Source organism: Giraffa tippelskirchi, chromosome 13 (genome assembly GCF_054371585.1).
Source record: "Giraffa tippelskirchi isolate mGirTip1 chromosome 13, T2T-mGirTip1v1.2.pri, whole genome shotgun sequence".
In the NCBI taxonomy this organism is placed as follows: Eukaryota; Metazoa; Chordata; class Mammalia; order Artiodactyla; family Giraffidae; genus Giraffa; species Giraffa tippelskirchi.
In genome coordinates, this window is record NC_137287.1 from 3,898,735 (window position 1) to 3,920,968 (window position 22,234).

A 22,234-nucleotide genomic window follows, 5' to 3' on the forward strand; every position below is an offset into this window, starting at 1 on the left:
CCACTCTAGACTCCTCTCGCCTTTGGTTACTACCCCGGCTGGCTTTGGTGGCTTAACCAGGGCTAAGATCCAGACCGTCAGCTCCCAGGTACATACCCTTCTCAGGCTGGGGTTACTGTACCCGTTCGTTTGTGGTCATAATTGTGCAAAGGACTCTCGGGAAGTTCTGAGTATTAATAGATCACCTGAATTTTATGGAGCAGCAGCTGACCTGCCTCCTCTTGGCATTGGGGTCAATTTCCCCGCCAAAGTGGGGACTCTTCTCCTTGTAGGGTGGTCCCTGCACACGAGAAGCCCAAAGTGCCCAGGGAGCCGCTGTGGCTCCCCATCCCATCAGACTCTTTCGTGTCCCTTGGTGGACATGTCCCCACTTTGGGGATCAGGATTCTAGCCCTGCAGAGCCCAGAGATCCAGCAGCAGAAGTGGTGGGATGTTCCTTTCCGAGATCAGGTGACGGAAAGACCGTGGCTCCCACATAGCATCTCCTCTTACTTTCTCGCCTATGTGCTCGAAGGGAAGCCAGCTGCCACGGTCCAGCTGCTGGAGGGTGAGGCCCACGTGGCAGAGGACGGATGTCTCCTGCCAACAGCCAGTGAGGGCCCGAGGCCTGCCAATGACCACATCAGTGAGCTTGAAAGCTGAGCGTCCTCAGTTGTCCTCCACTCAAGCCTTAAGACCACCACAGCCCTGTCAATGCCTTGATCGCTGAGTCCCTGACTCAGAGACCCCTAGCTGAGCTGCAACCAGACTCCTGACCCACAGAAACTGTGAGAGAATGAACGTTCATTGTTTTCAGCTTCTAGGTTTGGAGGTAATGTGTTACCCAGCCACAGACGTGACACACGGGACCACTCCAGCTTCCACACCTTGGTGCCCAGGTCCACACACTCTTCCGCATGAGGAACAGTGCCAGACAGAGGGCTCTGGGCCTGCACTGTCCTGGGGGGTGGTGCCCCGGCTTGCCACTCTCTTTGAGCTGGCGTGTCAGCTGTGCCTTCCACAGGCTGTGCCATCATGTCACTCCTAGCTGGCAGCTTCTGGGTGGTGTGGCATGTAGTATTGCCAGGGGGTCATGGGCCCACTCCCCACCACCTCCTCTGCTGAGGAGTAGAGTCTCCATCAGGCTGTAGTATGCCGTGGGATCCCACGCTGGTAGATCAAGTTCTCAGTCAGCTCTCAGCATGTGCTGCCAATGAAGCTCTGTGGGCAAGAGACGTGGGTGTAAGCTGACTTGTTGCCGAGCACGGGCTCTAGGTAGACAGGTTCAGGAGTTGCAGCTTGTGGGCTCAGGCGCTCTGCTGCCTGTGGGATCTTCCTAGACCAGGGATCAAACCCATATTCTCTGCATTGGCAGGCAGATTATTATTATTTTTTAAATTATTTTTGGTTGCACTGAATGTTGCTGCTCGAAAGTTTTCTCTAGTTGCAGTGAGCAGGGCCTACCCTTCACTGCGGTGCACGGGCTTCTCATTGTGCCATTCTGGTGGCTTCCACTGTCATGCAGCACAGGCTCTAGGCGGGCCGGCTTCAGTAATTGCAGCACTTGGGCTCAGAAGTTGTGGTGCATCGACCAAGTTGCTCTGCAGCACATGGAATCTTCTGGGGCCTGTGATCAAACCTGCATCGCCTGCATTGGCAGGCAGATTCTCATCCACTGGACCACCAGGGACGTCCGGGAGCACCATGTTCTTGAATCTTCTCCATAACTGCCTGTGGATCAGGCCTCTTGGCTACCACACCAGCCTCGATGATTTGATCAGTCACGATGCTCATGGTGACCCCCTGACTTTTGGCCTCTCTTGCCGGATCCTACCATCCCCATTGCTCTCTAAGAGCCAAGCTCTGTAACAGCTCTTCCTGTCGTTAGCCCAGCCAGTGGAGGAGAGTCACCACTGTGAGGAGTGCTGGTGTCCCTCTGGCAAGGTTCTCAAAGTGCCGTCCCTGGGCCAGCAGTAAACTGACGGGCTCCACACCAGACCCACTGAGTCAGACGCTGGGGATGGGGCCCAGCCATATGGGTCTCAGCAAGCCCTCTGTAGGCTTCAAATGCACGTCCAAGTTTGAGGACAACTGAATTTGGGCCTAGATGAACGGTGCGTGCTCTGGGCTCTCCTGCAGGACAAAATCCTATCCCCACTGTGTGCCCTGATGTTGCCCTAATGATCCGGGAGTGAGCGACGAGAATGAACACAAAACACGACATCTGGTGCAACAAGCCAGGGGTCCCGCAGCCTCTACTGTACTGCGGTGCAGAGTCCACTCTGAGTCCAGCTTTTATTCCTAACTGTAGACTACAGGAATTTCTTTGATCTTATCTTTCTCAAGACACTACACTGACATGGTCCAGATCTCCTTGTTTTTACCCCAGGCCATCCGCTCCTGGGCTAGTCTCAGGAGCAATCAGCAAATGCATGGGCAGCATTCATCCCTGACCCTCGACCCAGTGTTTCAAGGTCCATGCTTTCATGACCCCAGTCATGCTCCCTTCTGGGTCTGGTCTTAGGGTTTGTAACAAGGCTATTATTCTAAGAAAAACATGAAAGATAATCATTAACACAGCTTCTTAATATATGCCGTTTTTCCAGGTGCTATTTCTGCAGAATTTCTCAAGCCTGTGAAAGTACATTATTAGGAATTCCCACTACATCCTGACACCCTAGCATTTCGACCTCATCCACCGAGAACCATCATTTTCTCCAGGCTTCTGGAAGCCATCTTAATAGTTCACACCAACTTAGTGCATCGAAATTTTCATTCAAGTTCCGCCCCAGGGCTGGAACTATGAAGGCTCAGGCTTGAGACCTGACTCTTCCTCCTTCTGCAGGGCGGGAGGACTTCCCTGCAGACAGTCAGGGAGGCCTATTGGCTTCCTAGCCTGCCTTTAAGTGACTGTTGCTTGTCCTGAACGTTTCATGAATGACACTCATGATGGGTGTCGGTGCCACTTGGTAGCAGCCAAACCATTCTGTTGTCCTCGGGTCTACTGTTTCCTGCATACAGTTCACTGACTGGTATGTCTCGCACTCACTGGCATGTTCTCTCCCACTGTTACCCCCTCCCAGTCCCCACCAGTGAGAGTTTTCATAATTTGATCACTACTTTCTGCCGGGGGGTCTGGGCTCCCCCCACTAATGGGGTCTCCAATGCTAGGTCTGCTGCGTGGGATCTAGGTCCAAACCCAAAACTAATCATGGGCTTTCCTGGACCCGCACTCCGTCTGCATCCGTATTATATGCTCTGATATTTGCCATCAAAAATGATACGGTACAATATAAAGACACGGTAAAATTCATGACCATAATTTAAAATTTTCTTTTTTCTTTACTTAGAACGACATGAAATAGCAAACAGGAAACAAGTCGAGAGAGAATGCAAAATAAAGGGGAAAGCTTTACATTTTAGTACCTCTAATAGCACTTTTTTCCTGCTTTTGAACAATTGAGGAACCCATGTTTTCATTTTGCGCTGGGCTCTGTAAATTAGGCAGCCGTATCCTGTTTATCAGCTTCATCCCATTAGAAATTTTTTATGATTTTCACATCCTACAGAAATGTTCGTTTTCTAACCTAATTTTGCACTTTCTCAGAGTCCTCAGAATGATAAAATCTTTAGACCTCTGCATAAACTGCACCCTTCCCAATATCTCCAATATCCACCTTATCTTGAGTGATGCAATCACATCAATTTTTCCCCCTCTCATACATTTTTATACAGTAAACTTATAGAACATATTAAAAAGCAGAGACGTTACTTTGCCAACAAAGGTCCATCTAGTCAAAGCTATGGTTTTTCCAGTAGTCATGTATGGATGTGAGAGTGGACCATAAAAAAAGCTGAGCGCTGAAGAATTGATGCTTTTGAACTGTGGTGTTGGAGAAGACTCTTGAGAGTCCCTTGGACTGCAAGGAGATCCAACTAGTCAATCCTAAAGGAAATCAGTCCTGAATATTCATTGGAAGGACTGATGCTGAGGCTGAAACTCCAATACTTTGGCCACCTGATGCAAAGAACTGACTCATTGGAAAAGACCATGATGCTGAGGCTGAAACTCCAATACTTTGGCCACCTGATGCAAAGAACTGACTCATTGGAAAAGACGCTGATGCTGGGAAAGATTGAAGGCAGGAGGAGAAGGGGACGACAGAGGATGAGATGGTTGGATGGCATCACCGACTCAATGGACGTGAGTTTGAGTAAACTCCAGGAGTTGGTGATGGACAGGGAGGCCTGGCGTGCTGCAGTCCATGGGGTCGCAAAGAGTCGGACACGACTGAGCGACTCAACTGAACTGAACTGATAGAGCTCTTAAGATCAGCGGGAGGGGGGAAAAAAGTCCCTCACGAGGGAGTGTCATTTCAAAAGTTAAAGGAAATCGCTGGCACCCTTGGGGAGGCCAGAAACCCGGCAGGGGGAAGTTGGCATGGAGTCAGGGTCCCACGTAGGGAGCCCCGCAGCTGTGCTCTCGCCCGGCCTGAGCTCGGCGCGTCCCCTTTAAGGGGCGGGGCAGGGGCGGGGCCTGGCGGTCGCCCGCTCTCCCAAGCTGCCCTGCGCGCGCGCCGGCAGTTCGGCCACGTCCCTGGCCACGTCGCGCCCGCTCTCGCCATCTTCGCCGCTTCCTCTCAGGGGCCGCCGCCGCCGCCGCTGCCTGAGCCGCCGAGCCTGGGGCCGCCGCGCAAACCGCCGCCGCCGCCATGAACATCTTCCGGCTGACCGGGGACCTGTCCCACCTGGCGGCTATCGTCATCCTGCTGTTGAAGATCTGGAAGACGCGCTCCTGCGCCGGTGAGCGGCGGGCGAGGCCCGGGAGAGGCTCGGGCGCGGGGCTGGGTTCCTGGGAGGACCGGGCGACCTCGGCCGCCCCAGGGCCCGCGGGCCTGCGCCGGCCAGACACACCCCCCGCGGCCGGGCTGGCGGGCGGGCGGGCCCCGGGGGGAGCCTGCGGCCCCTGGGGATAGGAGCTCGGGCCGGGGCGCGGTGTCGGGGTGCTGGGCCCGGCTCTGCACTTGGTCGGCTGCGAACTTGAGCCGTCGGGGGCCGGGGAGGCGCCAAGTGGACCGCGCGGGGCCTCGTTGGATCTGAAAAGTTTGGCTGCGGGGCGGGGGGTCCAGCAGGCCCTTTCCTGGCGCCCGCGGCTTCAGTGGACGCTTCTCCGCGCGCCTGTGTAGGAGCGGGGGGGTCCCGAGGTGCGGGGAGCCCGCGAATCAATGGGACGCGCAGGAGGAGGATGGGCAGGACCGCGGCGCTGGGCCTGACGTGGCAGCCGACCCAGCCCGGGAGGTGGGGCGGACGCGGGGAGAGGTCACCCCGCTCCCCACCCTGCCCCTCGGAGGACCGGCCTTTCGGTGAAGGTGCCCGGGCAGGCCTGTCCTTTAGAGTCTCGTGGGCTTCAACCCAGCCCTCGGGTCCCGGATCGCGCCTGCCGCGAGAGGGGCCTGTGGGGAGATCTCTAAGCGAATTTCCTGGGGCGGTTAATGCTGCTTTGAGGCACGATCTAGTTTGTCAAAACTCCTCTGAGCGCCTCCATCTAATAACGGGTTTTCTTAGACCTGCGGCGCGCCGCCGAGTGCCGCCGAGGTCTCCTGTGGTCTCCTGTAATTCTTCACTCCACGTCACCAGTGAGTTGGCGGCTCCTCCTCGCGAGTACACGTTTGATGCACACGCTGCTGGGAGGCAGTGAGACGCATGTTTCTCAGCTAGTCCTTGCACAGTTTTGCGTTTCGTTAGCCCTAAGAGCTTAAGAACGGCGAATTTTTTAATGATTTCTTAGAAGTACAGAGTCTTCCTTACACATATTTTTGATGCCATGTCCTCAGTGTAATAAACGTTTGGAGAATTAAAGAACTTAATTTTTGCAGAGACAGTAAAAGATGGAGTCCCAAATGACCCGGGTAGCAGAGAATTCCATGTACCTGATTGATTTCTACCTATTTTCTCCTCTAAACTAATAACACCACCTCTTTGGCTGTAGTCTTCAGGTCTCATCTGTCTCCCTGGAACACAGCTGAGATCCAGGAAGTAAGAAGAACCAAAAAAGACCTTTGAGCAGTCAAAATGGATGTTACAAAGTCCATGTACTGGAACCAGTGTGTTTGGCTTGGAGATGATCTCTCAATTTATGCATAGTTCGGTGAGGTTCAGTTGTACCATTTCCAATGACAGCAAAGTAATTTCAGCCAATGACTGCGAAGTAATTTCAGCGATTGTGAGAGCTGATATTTAAGTGCTTGCTGTGTGTTAGGTAGTGGGGTAAATGCCTTATATGGCTTATCCCACATAGTCCTTGGTGGCTCAGACGGTAAAGAATCTGCCTGCAGTGCTGGAGATCTGGGTTTGATCCCTGGGTTGGGAAATATCCCCTGAAGAAGGGAGTGGCAACCCACTCCAGTATTCTTGCCTGGAGAGTTCCATGGACAGAGGAGCCTGGTGGGCTACAGTGCAAGGGGTCGCAAAAAGTCAGACATGACTGAGTGACTAACACTTTCCGGTAGTCCTTGAAATAACCTTAAGAAGGGAGTGCCCTTGCCCCCATTCTGTGGAGGAGGTAACAGGCACAGGGAGATGAGATTACTGTTAGAGCCAGGATTGGTGCACGGGCAAGGAGTAACTCACAGTGAAAGATTTGCCTAAATGTCTATTTGGTCTATGTAGTTTTGGTTTAGGCATTTGATGCCAGGTCAGTAGTTTAGGTCATTTCTTGCTGTACTCAGAAAATGTTATTTTATTTTTAAGATTTTTTTTTTTTTGATGTGGACCATTTTTAAAGTCTTTATTGAATTTGTTACAATATTGCTTCTGTTTTATGTTGTGGTTTTTTGGCCTTGGGGCATGAGGGATCCTAGCTCCCCGACCAGGGTTCAGACCTGCACCCCTTGCATTGTCAGGTGAAGTCCTGACCACTGGACCACCAGGGAAGTCCCTAGGAAATGTTATTTTTAATCCCTGCTTTATCAAGATATAATTAACACATAACATTGTATTCGTTTTAGGTGTACAACATACAGATTTGATATATGTACTGGGAGATGATAACCACAGTAAGTTTAGTTAACACCCATCACCACACATAGCAACTTTTTTTTTCTCTTGTGATGAAAGCTTTTAAGATCTACTCTCCTAGTAACTTTCAAATATGCAATACAGTCGTGTTAACTGTAGTCCCCATTGTATGTTACATCCCCAGGGTTTATTTATCATCTAACTGGAAGTTTGTGCCTTTTGACTACCTTCACCCATTTTGCCCACCCCCTCACCAGAAATGTTACTTTTAATCTTTATTTTTGCTCCAAAGTCTTTGTATGAGTCTCTTAATCTTTTATATGTTCCTCAGAATCCCCTCCTCTGCCAAGGCATTAAATATTGAAGCACACTGTCTCCTAAACATGGATCTAAACTAAAATATTGGGGGGAAGTTAGTGCAATGCTGAATATGGAATTCTCCAGGAAGCACTGAGGAATAAGAGAAAGTGAAAGAGTTTGCTATTTTGTTTGTTGTTTTTTGACATTCACTATTTTCATTTGGGAGATTTAGGAGTATTTAGAAAATATAAAATACTTAAGCCAAAAAAGCAAGGAAGATAAATAGGTGAGTTAAATTTGTGTATATTTGCTTGGTATTCCAATAGTTACTAAACTATTCTCGTTGTCAGACTTAGGATCATTTTAGTTCTTACATGTGAGATTTTCTAGCCTTATAAAAATCAAAAGCACCAAGATCATTTATTCAGAATTAAATTCTGAATTTGACTAGCTGCCTTGTTTTTCCATCCTAATCTAAAGTTGTTTAGGGACTTCTGAAAGGGTAAGAATTTGATATGAGTTTCTCAGATAACTAGAATAGGAGACATGTACATTCAGGTTGTGTTTCTCACTTGGAAAATACTGGTATTGGGATTCATTTTAACATTTTGGCCCTTACTTGGAACATAGCTGCAACTATAGAACCATGAGGCTTTTTCCCCTTAGGGTAAGGGATGAGACAGTTTAGTGAGGAAGATTCTGCTTTCTTGACCGTCTAATTCCAGAACAACAGCAATAAAGGACCTTTTAAAGTGGAGGCTGGGGAGTTGATCTTGGTTTTGTTCGAAATGGCATTCTCTGGTGTCTGCATCGTCATGATGGAGGGATGAATGAAATGTGAGTTCCTCGTCTTCCTGAACTCTTGAGTGCAGCTGGATCCACAGTGCTCAGGTTATCACTTTAGTGTTCTAAACATGGACCTGGGGAGTGTTGGGGGAACAAACCTTGGTTTGTAGATGACGAACTTCCTGTCTGCCTTTTCCTGTAGGCTGATAGTTATTAGTACTGCGTCTAGTGGGCTTAAGCTGCTAGCGGATTCTTCGAAGCTCAGGGCCCCAGCCTTCCTCCCCTGCTCCTTCCCTGCTCTCCTCCACCTGTTCCTTAGGTTGTTGTTAGCTGTTGTCCTGTAAGTTGCAAGTTTTTCATCCTCCTAAACTTGACAGCAATGTACAGTGTCCCTGCGTTTCTTGTAATTGTACAGTGTATATATGCATGTGTGTGTGTATGTGTGGCCTTTATATTTTGAATTTTATTAGGAGATAGTTTATTTGCAGTGAATGTATCTGATTTACAAAAAGCAGCCATTTTCTTGGCTCTTAAATGTGCTTAAGTTTTAGGTTTTAATATATTTTCTCTTAAATTGTCTTAAGTAGTATGCAGTGGACTGGTATTGTGTTTGATTTATTTTGTGGTGGCTTCTCCAGATTGAGGGAGGGTCCTCTCTTTTTTGTTGTTACTGAAGTGTGGTTGATTTACAGTGTTGTGTTAGTTTCAGGTGTACAGCAGAGTGGTTCAAATATGTGTGTGTGTGTGTATTCTTTTTCAGAATCTTTCCCTTATAGTTGACTACAAAATAGTGAGTATAGTTTCCTGTGCTGGACAGGATATCCTCGTTGTGACAGTTTATATTTTTGAAGCACAAGGAAAACACCTCTCCGTTTATTGTCATCGAACACTCCAGGAAGCTTTTGCCTCCCATTCCCGGCTCCCTCTTTGTACCACCGTCACCTCTGCTCTTTGGAATGCCAGGCTCCTGAGTAATCATGGCGCTTACTTACTGACCACCCACTCCGTGACCACGAGGCACTGGGGACACGGTCTGAGCAGCGGCTTGCCACAGTCAAAGTTACTGTTCTCAAGAAGGCTGCAATTTAGTTGAAATAAGATATATATAAAAAGATAAAAATACAGGATATCAAACCACATAGGCAGTAAACCGTATGGATGTGAAGTGGCGAGAAAGACCCTGGGGAGGGCTTGCCTGATTTCACAGCAAGGAGGATATAAGATCTCCATGAGGAAAGGATGCAACTTCGCTGATGGACATAGAAGCGACCCAAATGTATGTTCATACCATACCTGGTCCTGGATAGGACCAGGCAGCCTGGAGAGGAGACAGGATGATTCGTCTCCCCAAATTAACCTTCCTAATTCAGAATATCATCACAATCAAAGGACAGTAAACTGAGAGAAATAATCTGCAATATATCTAAGTAGCAAAAGGTTAATATCCACCATAAAATTAAATTAATTTTTAATTTTAAATTTATTAATCCTCCAAATTAAAAAAAAAACAAAACACACTGATAGGTAAATGAGCAAAGCTGGCAGTTTATAGAAGAATAACAGAAGGCCAGTTAAGAGTAAAGAATGCCCCGCCACTAGTAGTTAGAAGTTGGGTGTTAAAGGAGCAGTGCATGCCCTCGTTTGCCACTGGGTGGGAAAAAGTCAGAGGTTTACAACATCTTGATGTAAGCAGGGATGTGAAGTAAAGAGTATTCTCATCTGGTGTTGTGAATATGTAAATTGGCACAGCCTGTGTAGGAGAAATTTGACAATATTTCAAAAGTTAAAGTGTTCATATATTTTATCCCAGCATTTCTAGGGAATTTGAACTACAGAAATTGTCATGTAGGTGAACAAGCTAAATATAGGTATAAAGATGTTTGTTGTACCTAAATAAATACAGAACACTATTTATAGATACAAAGATATTCATGGAGCATTTACAAGAACAAAAATTGTCCCAAATGTCCACTTGTGTGGAGGGGTCACACAAATGTTGGTACATTCACACTGCAGAACACTATGCAGCCATTAAAAAGAATAAGGTAGAAGTATTAACAGGAGAAGATACGTCTGAAATACTAAGTTGAAAAAGCAAGTTTTTATTTTTTTTTTTAATAAATTTATTTATTTTAGTTGGGGGCTAATTACTTTACAATATTGTAGTAATTTTTGCCATACATTGACATGAATCAGCCATGGGTTTACATGTGTTCCCCTTCCTGGACCCTCCTCCCACCTCCCTCCCCATCCCATCCCTCTGGGTCATCCCATTGCCCCAGCCCTAAGCATTTGTCTCATGCATCGAACATGGAATGGTGTTCTGTTTCACATATGATAATATACATAGAAAGGGGCTTTAAAAAAGCCTGGAACGTTGCACTTAAAATGGAGGTGGGAGGGGTGTTTACAAGGTCCTTTTACTTTTTATTCCATGTACCTTGGCCCAGTTGGTATTTTTAATAAAATAGCATGGTAGCATGGATTTCGCTGAAAACAGGAAAAGGTGGCAAAGCAGTACGTAGTAAGAGCTGTCACTAAGCATCCACAAGTATGGCAGGTATTGAAAAAACACTTTTTCCCACAGGCCCATAATTTGTCCCCGTTAGGCAGGTGCAGAAAGCGAGGTTTAGGGGGGCCGAGTATGTAATGATAATGACCCTGTCTGACCTGGTGCACTCAGAGCTGAGCTTGAATCCAAACCTTCTGGCTCCACAGCTTCTTCCCTTGCTCACAGGGGCTGTGCTGTGAGCCAGCTGCTGACCCCTGGGCTCCAGGGTGTTAGTGGCCTTTAGCATGGGGTCGCTACGAGTCGGACACGACTGAGCGACTTCACTTTCACTTTTCACTTTCATGCACTGGAGAAGGCAATGGCAACCCACTCTAGTGTTCTTGCCTGGAGAATCCCGGGGACGGCGGATCCTGGTGGGCTGCCGTCTATGGGGTCGCACAGAGTCGGACACGACTGACGTGACTTAGCAGCAGCAGCAGCAGCAGGAGAGCATCTGGATCCTTGGAGAGAGTGGGTCGACGTGTGGTGCCTGGGGCGCCGGGTGAGCACTGCCCTGCAGGTTATCCCTCTGCTCTGACCTGTGGCGCTTGGGTGCATCCAGTGTTGGCAGGAAAAAACAGTTCACGGAAGGTTTGTCTGTCTGGTTGAGGGTTTTGTTCTGTAAACCAATGAGAATATGAGAAATGCAGCTGTTAACCTGCAGCTGAATTTAAGGTCACATACACTGGAATGCTTAGTTGGAGGCGTTCATTAACCTTCACTTGGCTCAGTGGGAGAAGATGGGAATGGTGGTGTGTGTGATGATTGGTTTCCGTTTTACCAGTGTGAAGGTGCTCCCTAGTGTGGAGGCGCCCCCCGGGGTGTAGGTGCTCCCCGGCGTGGAGGCGCTCCCTAGTGTGAAGGTGCTCCCTAGTGTGGAGGCGCTCCCCGGGGTGGAGGTGCTCCCCGGCATGGAGGTGCTCCCTAATGTGGAGGCACTCCCCGGGGTGGAGATGCTCCCCGGCATGGAGGTGCTCCCCGGCATGGAGGTGCTCCCTAATGTGGAGGCGCTCCCCGGGGTGGAGGTGCTCCCCGGCATGGAGTTGCTCCCCGGCATGGAGGTGCTCCCTAATGTGGAGGCGCTCCCCGGGGTGGAGGTGCTCCCTGACGTGGAGGTGCTCCCTAATGTGGAGGCGCTCCCCGGCATGGAGGCGCTCCCCGGCGTGGAGGTGCTCCCTAATGTGAAGGTGCTCCCTAGTGTGGAGGCGCTCCCCGGGGTGGAGGCGCTCCCTAATGTGAAGGTGCTCCCTAGTGTGGAGGCGCTCCCCGGGGTGGAGGTGCTCCCCGGGGTGGAGGCGCTCCCTAATGTGGAGGCGCTCCCCGGCGTGGAGGTGCTCTCACCAGGCTCCCCCGTCCCTGGGATTCTCCAGGCAAGAACACTGGAGTGGTTGCCATTTCCTTCTCCAGTGCGTGAAAGTGAAGTTGCTCAGTCGTGTCTTGACTCTTCGCGACCCCATGGACTGCAGCCCACCAGGCTCCTCCGTCCATGGGATTTTCCGGGCAAGAGTACTACAGTGGGGTGCCATTGCCTTCTCCCACCCTTTGGCGGGCAGTAAATGAGGGCAGAGCCCGGAGCATGCACCTGTTTACAGTCAGAGACACAGTATGACTTAAAAAACTCTTTGGAAGTCTTATCTCAAAATACCACAAAATGAGTTTACCCCCACGACGTGAAAATAAATTGAATCACCGTTTCTTTTTCCATTCGTTCGTTCATTCAGCAGGGAGTTTTCTGGGCCCTGCTGTGTGTCAGGCCCCGTGCTCAGCACAGAGGATACACAGTGGAATGAGGCGAGCCCAGCCTTTTGACGTCTCCGAGTGCGTCTCCGAGTGCGGTGGGCAGCGGCCTGGAGAAGTGGGTCTTCTGTACTTGCTGGCTGAATAAGCAGCGCCAAGGGAGGGTGTCTTCAAGGATGACTTTGATGGGAATTGGGTTGCAAAGGGCGGTGGTAAAAGCGATATGCCAGTCCCTGATTTTTAGTATAGGAATTCTGAAAACGAGCACAAATTTCAGTTTACCTGGCTTCCAAATTTTCAGGAGAATAAACCCTTTACAACAAAACTTGCCTATATGTATTCTGTCATTTTTTTATTTAAAATATGGAAAAGAACCACATAGAAAATCAGCTGGGAGTTTCTCTCACAAGGCTCCCACACTCGTCAGCCGCGAGCTGCCTGCTCCCTGAGCTTTTCCCCATCTCGTCTTCTCCCATGTGTTCTCTGTGTCAGCAGCGGTCTCATTGATTCTCCTTTGGAACATCGATCTCTGATAAGAAAAAAAGAAAACTGCCCTACCACTGGGGACAAGACTAAAAGGGGCAGGCTTACTCTCCATAGCTGTCTCTCCACCTCTGGTCCTTGAAATTGGTCCCTTCTGATGGATCCAGAGGGACAGAGGCAGCTGTTGCTTCAGTGTCTCGTAGGTATTTTTGTGAATAGGCTGGAACTGCAGCTATCCCTCCACAAAAGCAACGTTCTCAGAGCTAGGCTTTTTGCTTCAACAAGCTATAAAATTGTTTTGGACAGTAGTGTTGTTTGTAAAATATCATTTAATAAAACAATGTGATTTTCACCTTCTGGAAGAATATTGCTAATGATTTGGGTGCAGTGACATTTCCACTAAATACAAACTTGCTAAAAACTGTGTTGCTATGAAGTTTACAATGTAGATGGGGGGGGGGTCCTGACACCTAGTGAGCCTCACTTTCCTCAAAAAATCACTCTTTCTCCAACATCTGAACCCCACGGTGCACAGCTGTTGGCACATAAATATTTGGCCAAGTCCAGATGGCAGGTGACCTCATCGTCCCCGCTGAGCGTCCCTGTGCCCCAGCAGTGCTGGGGGGGGGGAGTGGTGACTGGAGGGAGAAAGAGTTTCAAGGTGTTAAAACAGTAAAAGGTGCTGCTTTGGAAGGTTCCCACCCTCTTGTTGCCATAGCTTCGAGGAGCATGGTTGTGTGGTTCATCTAAGATAATTTTTTTTAAGTTTTTATCTCGTCCTAGTAGTGCTGCCTCCCAAAAGCAGTCACTGTAGGAGGCCAACCCAGGGGATTCCTGCGCAGACTTCCTTGAAGCAGGGTCCCCGGCATGGGTCCTTGTCGCCTTGTCTGTTCAAGAGTATTGAGGGAAAGGCAGACTGAAACTGCTCTCAGGTGTCTCGAGTCATGCCAGCCCTGGGCTTTGCCACCTGGTGCCCCGCGTTCCTGCAGTCCCTTCATGGTATTGACTTCAAGAATCACTGAGCTCTTGGGGCATTTCTAACAGTTTCCTTTTGTTTCTTCAGGTATTTCTGGGAAAAGCCAGCTTCTGTTTGCACTGGTCTTCACAACTCGTTACCTGGATCTTTTTACTTCATTTATTTCATTATATAATACATCTATGAAGGTATGGTGTGGCACCCAAGGGAGTGTGTTTTGTCCATAATTCACAGACCTGTGGAAACTGTTAAACTTATGTCACCTCTGCATTTGATTAAGCATCTTCAAGAATAATGTCTAGATGTGCTGTTGTTGATGTAAGCCTTTTGAGACCTTCTGAGACGTAAAGCTCAGAATGGTTATCATTAAACAGATTTTTCCCTGTATCAAAGCAGTATCTAATTAAAGCGCTTTGCACTTAGAGATTTCTTGGTCTTAAGTTCCTCAACTGTGATAAACTTCTGAAGCTCTGGAAAACCCTCGAAGAAAGAGGAGTGACTGTTATGTTTTCAAGCAGTGGGAAATTACAGGGTCCCTGGGAAAGCCCAGCAGACCGGTTCAGGACAAGGAAGGGCAGGCGGGCTCCCGGCTGCCCCATCTCCCGCCTCTCTGTGGGGCCTGGGCGTGCGTCTGCATGTCGCCTGCCATGCTTAAGCAACATCTGCACCGTAGCTTACTTAATATGGTTTCTAACCCTTTTAACTCATCCTCAGTGCTAGTACCCATGCCACTTTGGTGTCACAGTGTTCCGGACTCACAGGAAGACAAATGTATGGCTCTCACAATGCAGCATAATTGCATACACCTAGCCTCTTGTGCGCCGCGGGCGGTACACGCGCCACACTTCGGGCAGTCTGGGTTCGCTCTGCAGCATTGAGCGTGCATGTGGTGAGCACTCCCAGGGCACACCAAGGGCTGGCAGATGGCAGGCAGCACCCTTGGTTCTGGCAGGGGAGCGGACGATCGCAGCAGCCCTGGACAGATGAGTAGTTTGCGATTGCTGCCGTGACTGCAAGCCCGGGCCGCTCAGGATGCGCGCGGGACGTCAGATGTCACTCATTCCTTCCTCACGTGCTCAGCACGCAGGTGTGGGCTGGGCACTGTGCTCATGGGTGCCTCGGGAAGTAGTATTTAAGCTAAAGTCATTGATGTGGCATTTAAAGCAACTCCCGCAATGCTTTGTGTTCAAAAGCATTTTTATAAGCACAGTTCAGAGTAGACAAAGCGATATTCGAGCCCGTGGCCTTCACTAAGAAGTACACTCGCGTTTCCTAGAGTCATTCCATTCTTCGTTACCAAGTGATGGGAAATCATCAGGAATTCGCTTCCTTAGAAATGGCCATGTCATTGCTTATTGTCCAGGCAAGCGAAAACTGTAGCTGTCAAAGGTGTGTGAGCAAGAATCCCCTCCCCTCCCCCTCAGGATACCCAGCTTTCAGGAATCCTTACTTGTTTGATTGTTGCTCCCAAACATAATCCTGAAAATCGGGCATGAGAGCCTGGCTTTATGTGCTCATGACTTCTTTAAATGGCAAGCATGGGTGAGAGAAGAAAGTGGCTGCGAAGCCTTCGTGGATGCATCGGGGCTGGTTGTGGGTGGGGGCTGGGGAGTGTCCCCCAGCCAACTTGTGCCTCCGCTGGATGTTCTGCTAGGGGTGGGGCGGGGGAGACTCTGTACAGAGATGTGTGTGTGTGTTGTGTATACATATAGATTATGTGTTTATTCACATGCATGTATACGTGTATTTTTGTGTGGAGAGAACGCCTCGAATGGTGTAAGTTGTTAATCTTCCTTGATTTTGCAGGAGAAGGGGTGTGTGCTTCTTCAGTATTATGGGTATAGTCGACAGTTTTAATATTTTGTTGACTATTTGCAAATATAACTTAAAGATGCCTGGGACAGTTCAGGTCTTTGTTTTGAAGTATATGAGGACTTGATTGGTCTCATTTTCCCCTTACGTCAATTGACCCCAGTGTTTTCCGAATCATATTTCGCAAGTCGACTTGGCTGGAGCGAAGTAGGACCAGATCATGTGGCTGATACCCCAGCTGCCTGTGTTTATAGGTTCTTGAACGTAAAATTCTGCAGTCTGAAAATTGGTGTAATCTCAGAATGTCAGACTTTTTCTTGGGTTCAGATGAGTATATAGTGTTTTTCCTTTTGAATGTGAAACACCATATAACTTAATTGTAAGCCCTTGAGTAGCTATGCATTGTACAATTATCACTTACTTTTGGTTTTGCTTTTGTTGTTACCAGACAAAATTTCATACCAACAATCTGAATGTTCAGTGTTAAAGTAACATAAGTTAAAACTGTCATTGCAAAGTGTAACATGAGTTACATTATCTGTATTATCTTTTGAAAAGTGCTAGCTCAGAAATATCTTCATGCTGTAAGGAAGTGCCTTGGTTTTGAACTGTATTGAACTTGCCATTCACTTTCTTTTCTAAGGCAACTATCTAATAGTTTACAAAGAGATTGAAAATAAGTTTCTTGGCAGTCTCTTCTAAAGTTAACTTACACTTAACATGATCCAGCAGTCCTGCTCTTAGGTCTTTACCCAGGAGAAATGCAGGCTTATGTGCACACAAAAGCCTGTGCACAGATGTTCACAGAAGCTCCATCCCCCACCCCCAAGCTGTAAACAACCCACCTGTCCTCTGACTGGTGGGTGGATGAATCTCTGTGGCTGCCTCTTCGTAAGGACACAAGAGGACCAGTGCTTACTACCCATGACAGCACGGCTGGATCTCAGGTTGTTATGTTGGCTGAAAGAAACTGGTCTGAAAGCTGACGTACTGTTAAAATGCCATTTATGGAATGGAATTCTAGAACAGGCCAGAAGTGCAGGGACCGAGAACACATTGGCACTTGCCAGAGGTTAGGCCTGGGGGAAAGGCATGACTCTGCAGGGCAGCAGGAGGGAATTGGGGTGGGGGGTGTTAGGACTGGTCTGTGTCTTGATTATGGTGGTGGTTTTATGACGTATTGAACTGTATACCCCCCCAAAAGTGGATTTTACTATATTTAAATTTTATATATATATATGTGGCTGGTGTAGCAAACTAAGGGAATTGGAGCAATTGTAATATATTGATGACCCAGCATCTTTCTGTTTTATCTTTTTAGCTTATCTACATTGCCTGCTCCTACGCCACAGTGTACCTGATCTACATGAAATTTAAGGCAACCTACGATGGGAATCATGATACTTTCCGAGTGGAGTTTCTGGTGGTCCCTGTGGGCGGCCTCTCGTTTCTAGTCAATCATGATTTCTCTCCTCTTGAGGTTAGTTAAGAGGTTACTTAGGTAGTCATGCTTGGTTCCCTAAGGAAGTAGACCTGTTTGCAGTTAATGGGGTTCTATTTTGTGTTTTGGGGGTGTGGGTGGGGAGTGGGTTGGCAAACAAACGTAGTTTGATGTAAATAAGTCAATCATAGGCCAGAATTAAGCACCCAGGTCAGACACCCATTTGAATGTCTGCTGACCCTCCTTTCGACTATAAACTTGGCTTCTGTGATGCCAAGCTGCTCTGCTCCTTGTCTTGAGGAAGTGCAGCCTGCATGGTGCCCAGCTCTGTGCCACGTGGTGGGGTGGCCTGCTCCCCAGCGCTCCATCCAGCCCCGAGCGTCCCGGAGTTGAGGTGGTGACCGCACTGACAGTGGTCATCCCCTGGTGGCAGGGACACCTGGGCTTGAGAACACTCCAGGGACTCCTCACAGGCCCTTCCTCCGTCGGCGTGAATGAAGTGCTGTGTTGGGTAGAGAGCTTGCATAATTACAACTCTGACTTCATAGCCTTTTGATTTAACCATGCCAAAAAAAGCCTGAAGAGTAAGAAAAATAGTGAAATGATTTATATCATCTGGAAAGGAGAAACAACAGTGAGGGAGTGGAAGGACCCAGTCCTCAGTCCTGTCAGCCCTGGGAGGAAGCAGGGTTGGTTCAGGGCCCCAGATCCAGAATGGGAGAAGCTGCTGGCGGAGAAACATCTTGTTTGAAGAGTCGGAAAGTTGCACAGGGAAGAATGCAGCGCTGGCGAGACAGGGGAGGGAGATCCAAGGAGGTGGAGGTGTCCGGGGAACCTCGCCTGTCCCTGGGGTCTGTGCCTTTGTGTGCGGCTTGAGTTCCTGCAGAGCTGCTCTGTCCTAGGCTCTCCTTAGGCTGCTTCACGGTGAAGCAGGAGTGTTTGCTGTGAGCTGATGGCAGGCGCCGGGTGCTGACGGGGCTGCTGTTTCTCTCTCAGATCTTGTGGACCTTCTCCATCTACCTGGAGTCGGTGGCCATCCTGCCGCAGCTCTTCATGATCAGCAAGACCGGGGAGGCGGAGACCATCACCACCCACTACCTGTTCTTCCTGGGCCTCTACCGCGCCTTGTACCTCGTCAACTGGATCTGGCGCTTCTACTTCGAGGGCTTCTTTGACCTCATCGCCGTGGTGGCCGGCGTTGTCCAGACCATCCTGTACTGCGACTTCTTCTACTTGTACATCACGAAAGGTACGTCAGGCTGTGGCCTGCCCGCTTCCTTCTTCCGGGGCCCCTGGCCAGCGTGCTTCTGATTTGACACTTGCTCGGAAGGCGACATTGTTCACTGGCTTCAGACCACATCTTAATGACCGTCAGGTAGGATTCTTGGTCAGGATTTTCAGTCTTTTTTTTCCTTTATTTGCTATAATTTTATTGTTTTTCTACAGTGACACATTTTCATTGTAAAACCAGTCAGAATTAATAATTCTGAAAACAATCACCCAGAATCCTACTACTCCGGAATAATCGTTGTTAATGTTTCATTAAACGTAATGGTTTAATGATACATGATTTAAACTCAACATGCTGTTCTATAATTTGTTCTTTTCCCTGGACATCTGCATGATTTTTAATAGCAGTGGAGTCTTTTGTTATGTTTATTATACTTATTCAGCCCCCTGTTGATGGGTGTTTGGGCTTAAAAATCCAGTGTTTAACTCAGTGTCCTTGTAAATATATATGTTTGCCTTTGTATGAATAGAGTACACATGAACTTGACAAAAATCTGATGAAAGCCATGGTCCTTGCTCAGAGAAAAATGCACAGTTATGTGTATTCACACAAATGTGCACTTACAGTTTTAGGGAGTTCAGGGGCCCTAAAACCCAACCACAGATCCCAGGCTAAGAATCCTCAGCTCACTTCAGTCACTCAGTTGTGTCTGACTCTTTGCGACCCCATGGACTGCAGCACGTCAGGCCTCCCTGTCCATCACCAACTCCCGGAGTTTGCTCAAACTCATGTCCATTGAGTCGGTGATGCCATCCAACCACCTCATCCTCTGTCATCCTCTTCTCCTCCCACCTCCCAGCTAAGGAATCCTAGCTTAAAGAATAGCTTACTGTATAGCCACTAAGAATCCTTGCTGTACAGTAAAATTTCTAATGGTGGAATTGCAGATACAAAGGCGTATGTATCTTAACTTTTTTTTTTAACATCCAAAATTTTCATAACTGTTATGTATCAATATATGTAATTAGGGGATTAAGTCACAATGACAAAAAGCTGCCATGAATTAAAAGACAATTTCAATTGAACTAGTATTTTTAAATTCAGTTGCTATGGCATCTGGATACATTAAGAAGATTCCAGTCTGTGTATATGACGTTTTCTTACTTCAGAGGACTTTCTCTATTGACACCCAAGTCAAATGCCTGGTGCTTGTCAGAAGCTCATTTCCTTGGACCTTAGTCTGTGGGGTCTTGTGTGACAAACTTCCAGGAACAGGAAGGAGGAGACTGGAAGCTCGTCAGGATGAGTAACCTTTTGTTTTCACTCCCTGTCTTTAAACTTCTAGTTCTCAAGGGAAAGAAGCTCAGTCTGCCCGCGTAAGTGCCAAAGACCACCACCAGCATCTGTCCTCAGGGTGCTCGGACAGAATTCTTAACCACAGCAAAGGCTCAAGATGCTTGATAACGGAAAATTGGAAACTCAACTCTTCTGTTGCAGATAGTCATCACTGGCTCTGTAAGAACCCAGAGGGAAAGAACCAGAAGGTTTCTGTTTAATGCATCTTGCCTTATCTTTTTTTATTACTATGTACAAAGATTTTTTTACACAAAGAAACTTAATGCTGTATTAATAAAGTCAGTGTGTAGCTTCAATTGGGGGTGGTTCCAAAAGTGAAGATTTTGTGAGGAATAAGTGCAAACTGTTTTGGGGTTTTTAATGCTTTGAAATTGTTGATTCTTTGTGTCTGCAAGGAAATCGGTACTCCTTGACAGTCAGTAGATTATATCTTCTTCCATCTATCAAACTTGCATTCCACTATATTTATTTGTTTTTTGCCAAAAGATGAGTTATCTCTGTTTGAAATCTGAGACACTGTGTCCAGTTTGGTACACCCGTTCAAATTGGTTCCCACTGATGTGGAACTCCTTCCCTGGACATCAAACACTACACATGAGGCTAGTGAGGATGACTTGCAAGTCTGAAGGTTTTCATGACCAAAATTTGAAGATTCTGAATGTAGATGGAGTCTCGTTTAAAGTCACCAAAGGTGCCTGCCCTCCTCCCCTACTAAGAAGTGTCAGTTTGAGACTGTTCCGAGGGTGTCGAAAAGCTCACTGTGGGGGCGGGGGGGCTCTGGGCTGCTTGCCATCTGAGCGTGACGTGCGAGAAACATTTGTGATTAGTTTGGACCTAGGACTCCTCTGACTTTAATTTACAATTCCAGAAGATTACTGCAACCGTGTCTGTTCTCAGAGTTGGTGGTCTTCCATGGCCGCTCTGGGTGGCAGAACGATTTACCTTTTTTTTTAACTGGCAGCACCAATTGCCATTCCTCTTACTCTTTTTGTTTTGTTTTCACTGAGCTCTTGCATGATTTCTCTTCTGTTCCCATCCTAAATAAACATTTTATTAAACCTAGAATAAATTGTCTTTTTTTCTGAAGTAGAGTTTTGGAACATCCTATGTCAGGATGGGTTTTATTCTTTGTTTTTTGATTGGCAATAAAAGCTGTATGTAGGGCCACAAACATTTGTTCCTCCCTTAATGTAAAACTTCTTTTTTTTTTTGAAAAATTGCAGTTTTCCTCCTGATTTTGCCTGCGTTTTTTTTTTTTTGACTTATGCAAAAACATATGATTTTGGTTTTTTTGTGATGCACCATAAATGTTAAAGTGTTGAATACTAACAGTGCTTACAACAAAAAGGATGTAGTATTCTTGTTTACTGCATTAAAATATCTTATGAAGGAAGGGAACTGGATGGATTTTACTTTGATCTAGTGTGTCTCCAAACATCTTTCTAAACAGGCAGTGTAACTGCATAGTTTAGCCTCCTGTCCTTACCGCTCTCAACTCCCCGGCCCCACCTCATGTCTTGGCTTTTGTGTATCAGTGTATCTTTCTTTTGGGCATTCTAGTTTAGTTTCTGTTTTCATCCTTCTTGGAAGATTCTAATGGCAAGGAGGAAGGGTGGGAAATCCTGGCCTAAGTGGAGCAGACCCCAGCGTTCCCAACTAGGGGACGGGAGAGTCTCCTGTGTGTGCATGTAAATCAAACACGAGCTGGGATCGTTCTTCGGCACAAAGCATAGAGCAAGGATCTGGGACTTGAGGAAGCATGGAGTGTCAACGCCTCTGTCAGCCATCTGCGCAAGGAAAAGGAAAGCTGGCTGAGATGCTGCCACCATCTTGGGGTGCACCAGGGTGACATCTTCACAGGTACCTTGGGGCGTGCGGGACCGGGGCGGCGGCCTCACGTGTGCTGGGAACAAAGGCATTGTCCGATGCACCTCATGAAGCACTGTTTCTGAATTACTCTCACTTCCTGAATAAAGGTTATCAGGTAATTCATACTTTTTATCGAGCTGTTTTATTTGTGTGAATTTGTTTTTTCTTTAAACATAAAAATAAAGCAAAATTAACAGATTTGCCCACTAAGTAACTCTGAAAAGATGCTGGGTGTTGGCTGTTTACAGATACCAATCCAACACCATCTAGTCCAATCACGGGGTTTGAAGGTTTCCCAGGGAATTCTCTGGTGGGCCAGTGGTGAGGCTTCAGTGCTTTCACTGCAGTAGCCCAGGTTCAGTCCCTGGTTGGGGAACCAAGATCCTGCAAGCTGTTCAATGCAGCTAAAAAAGAAGTTTTCCTGCTTCCTTACAGCCTGGTCAGAGAGAGAAACAGGTAGAGAAAAAGTTGCAGGTAGCAAGAAAAGCCTTGCTAGGGAATATCCAGCCCAGAGATACCAGTAAGTCAGACGGTTTGCTGGAATGGTCGAGCAAAGATTTGGTTTCAACAGAAATCATTAGTGATCTGTGGGAATGCTCGGAAAAGCACAAGCTTTGGGGTCAGATGTGTGGAGTCTTGGCCTCTCACAGTCTAGCCCTGACCTTGGAATTAACGTGAGCCGTGTTGCCGCTCTGT

The 22,234-nt window shown here is 47.7% G+C and overlaps 1 protein-coding gene across 1 annotated transcript; it reads left to right on the forward strand.

Annotated features, from left to right (window-relative positions):
- Nucleotides 1-4,555: 4,555 nt before the first annotated feature.
- Nucleotides 4,556-21,661, forward strand: KDELR2 (KDEL endoplasmic reticulum protein retention receptor 2). Its single transcript, XM_081552908.1, has 5 exons — nucleotides 4,556-4,782; nucleotides 13,917-14,017; nucleotides 16,963-17,121; nucleotides 18,079-18,331; nucleotides 19,659-21,661. The coding sequence occupies exons 1-5, from the start codon at nucleotides 4,692-4,694 to the stop codon at nucleotides 19,691-19,693; spliced, it is 639 nt and encodes a 212-aa protein (XP_081409034.1). The 5' UTR covers nucleotides 4,556-4,691; the 3' UTR covers nucleotides 19,694-21,661.
- Nucleotides 21,662-22,234: the final 573 nt, after the last annotated feature.

What these genes read in the sequence shown, in the direction of transcription:
- KDELR2 (XM_081552908.1), top strand. Translation starts at nt 4,692, where the DNA reads ATGAACATCTTCCGGCTGACCGGGGACCTGTCCCACCTGGCGGCTATC. An exon ending in GAAGACGCGCTCCTGCGCCG is followed by an intron (nt 4,783 to 13,916) that starts GTGAGCGGCGGG and finishes TTGTTTCTTCAG; the next exon opens with GTATTTCTGGGAAAAGCCAG. An exon ending in ATGATTTCTCTCCTCTTGAG is followed by an intron (nt 17,122 to 18,078) that starts GTTAGTTAAGAG and finishes TTTCTCTCTCAG; the next exon opens with ATCTTGTGGACCTTCTCCAT.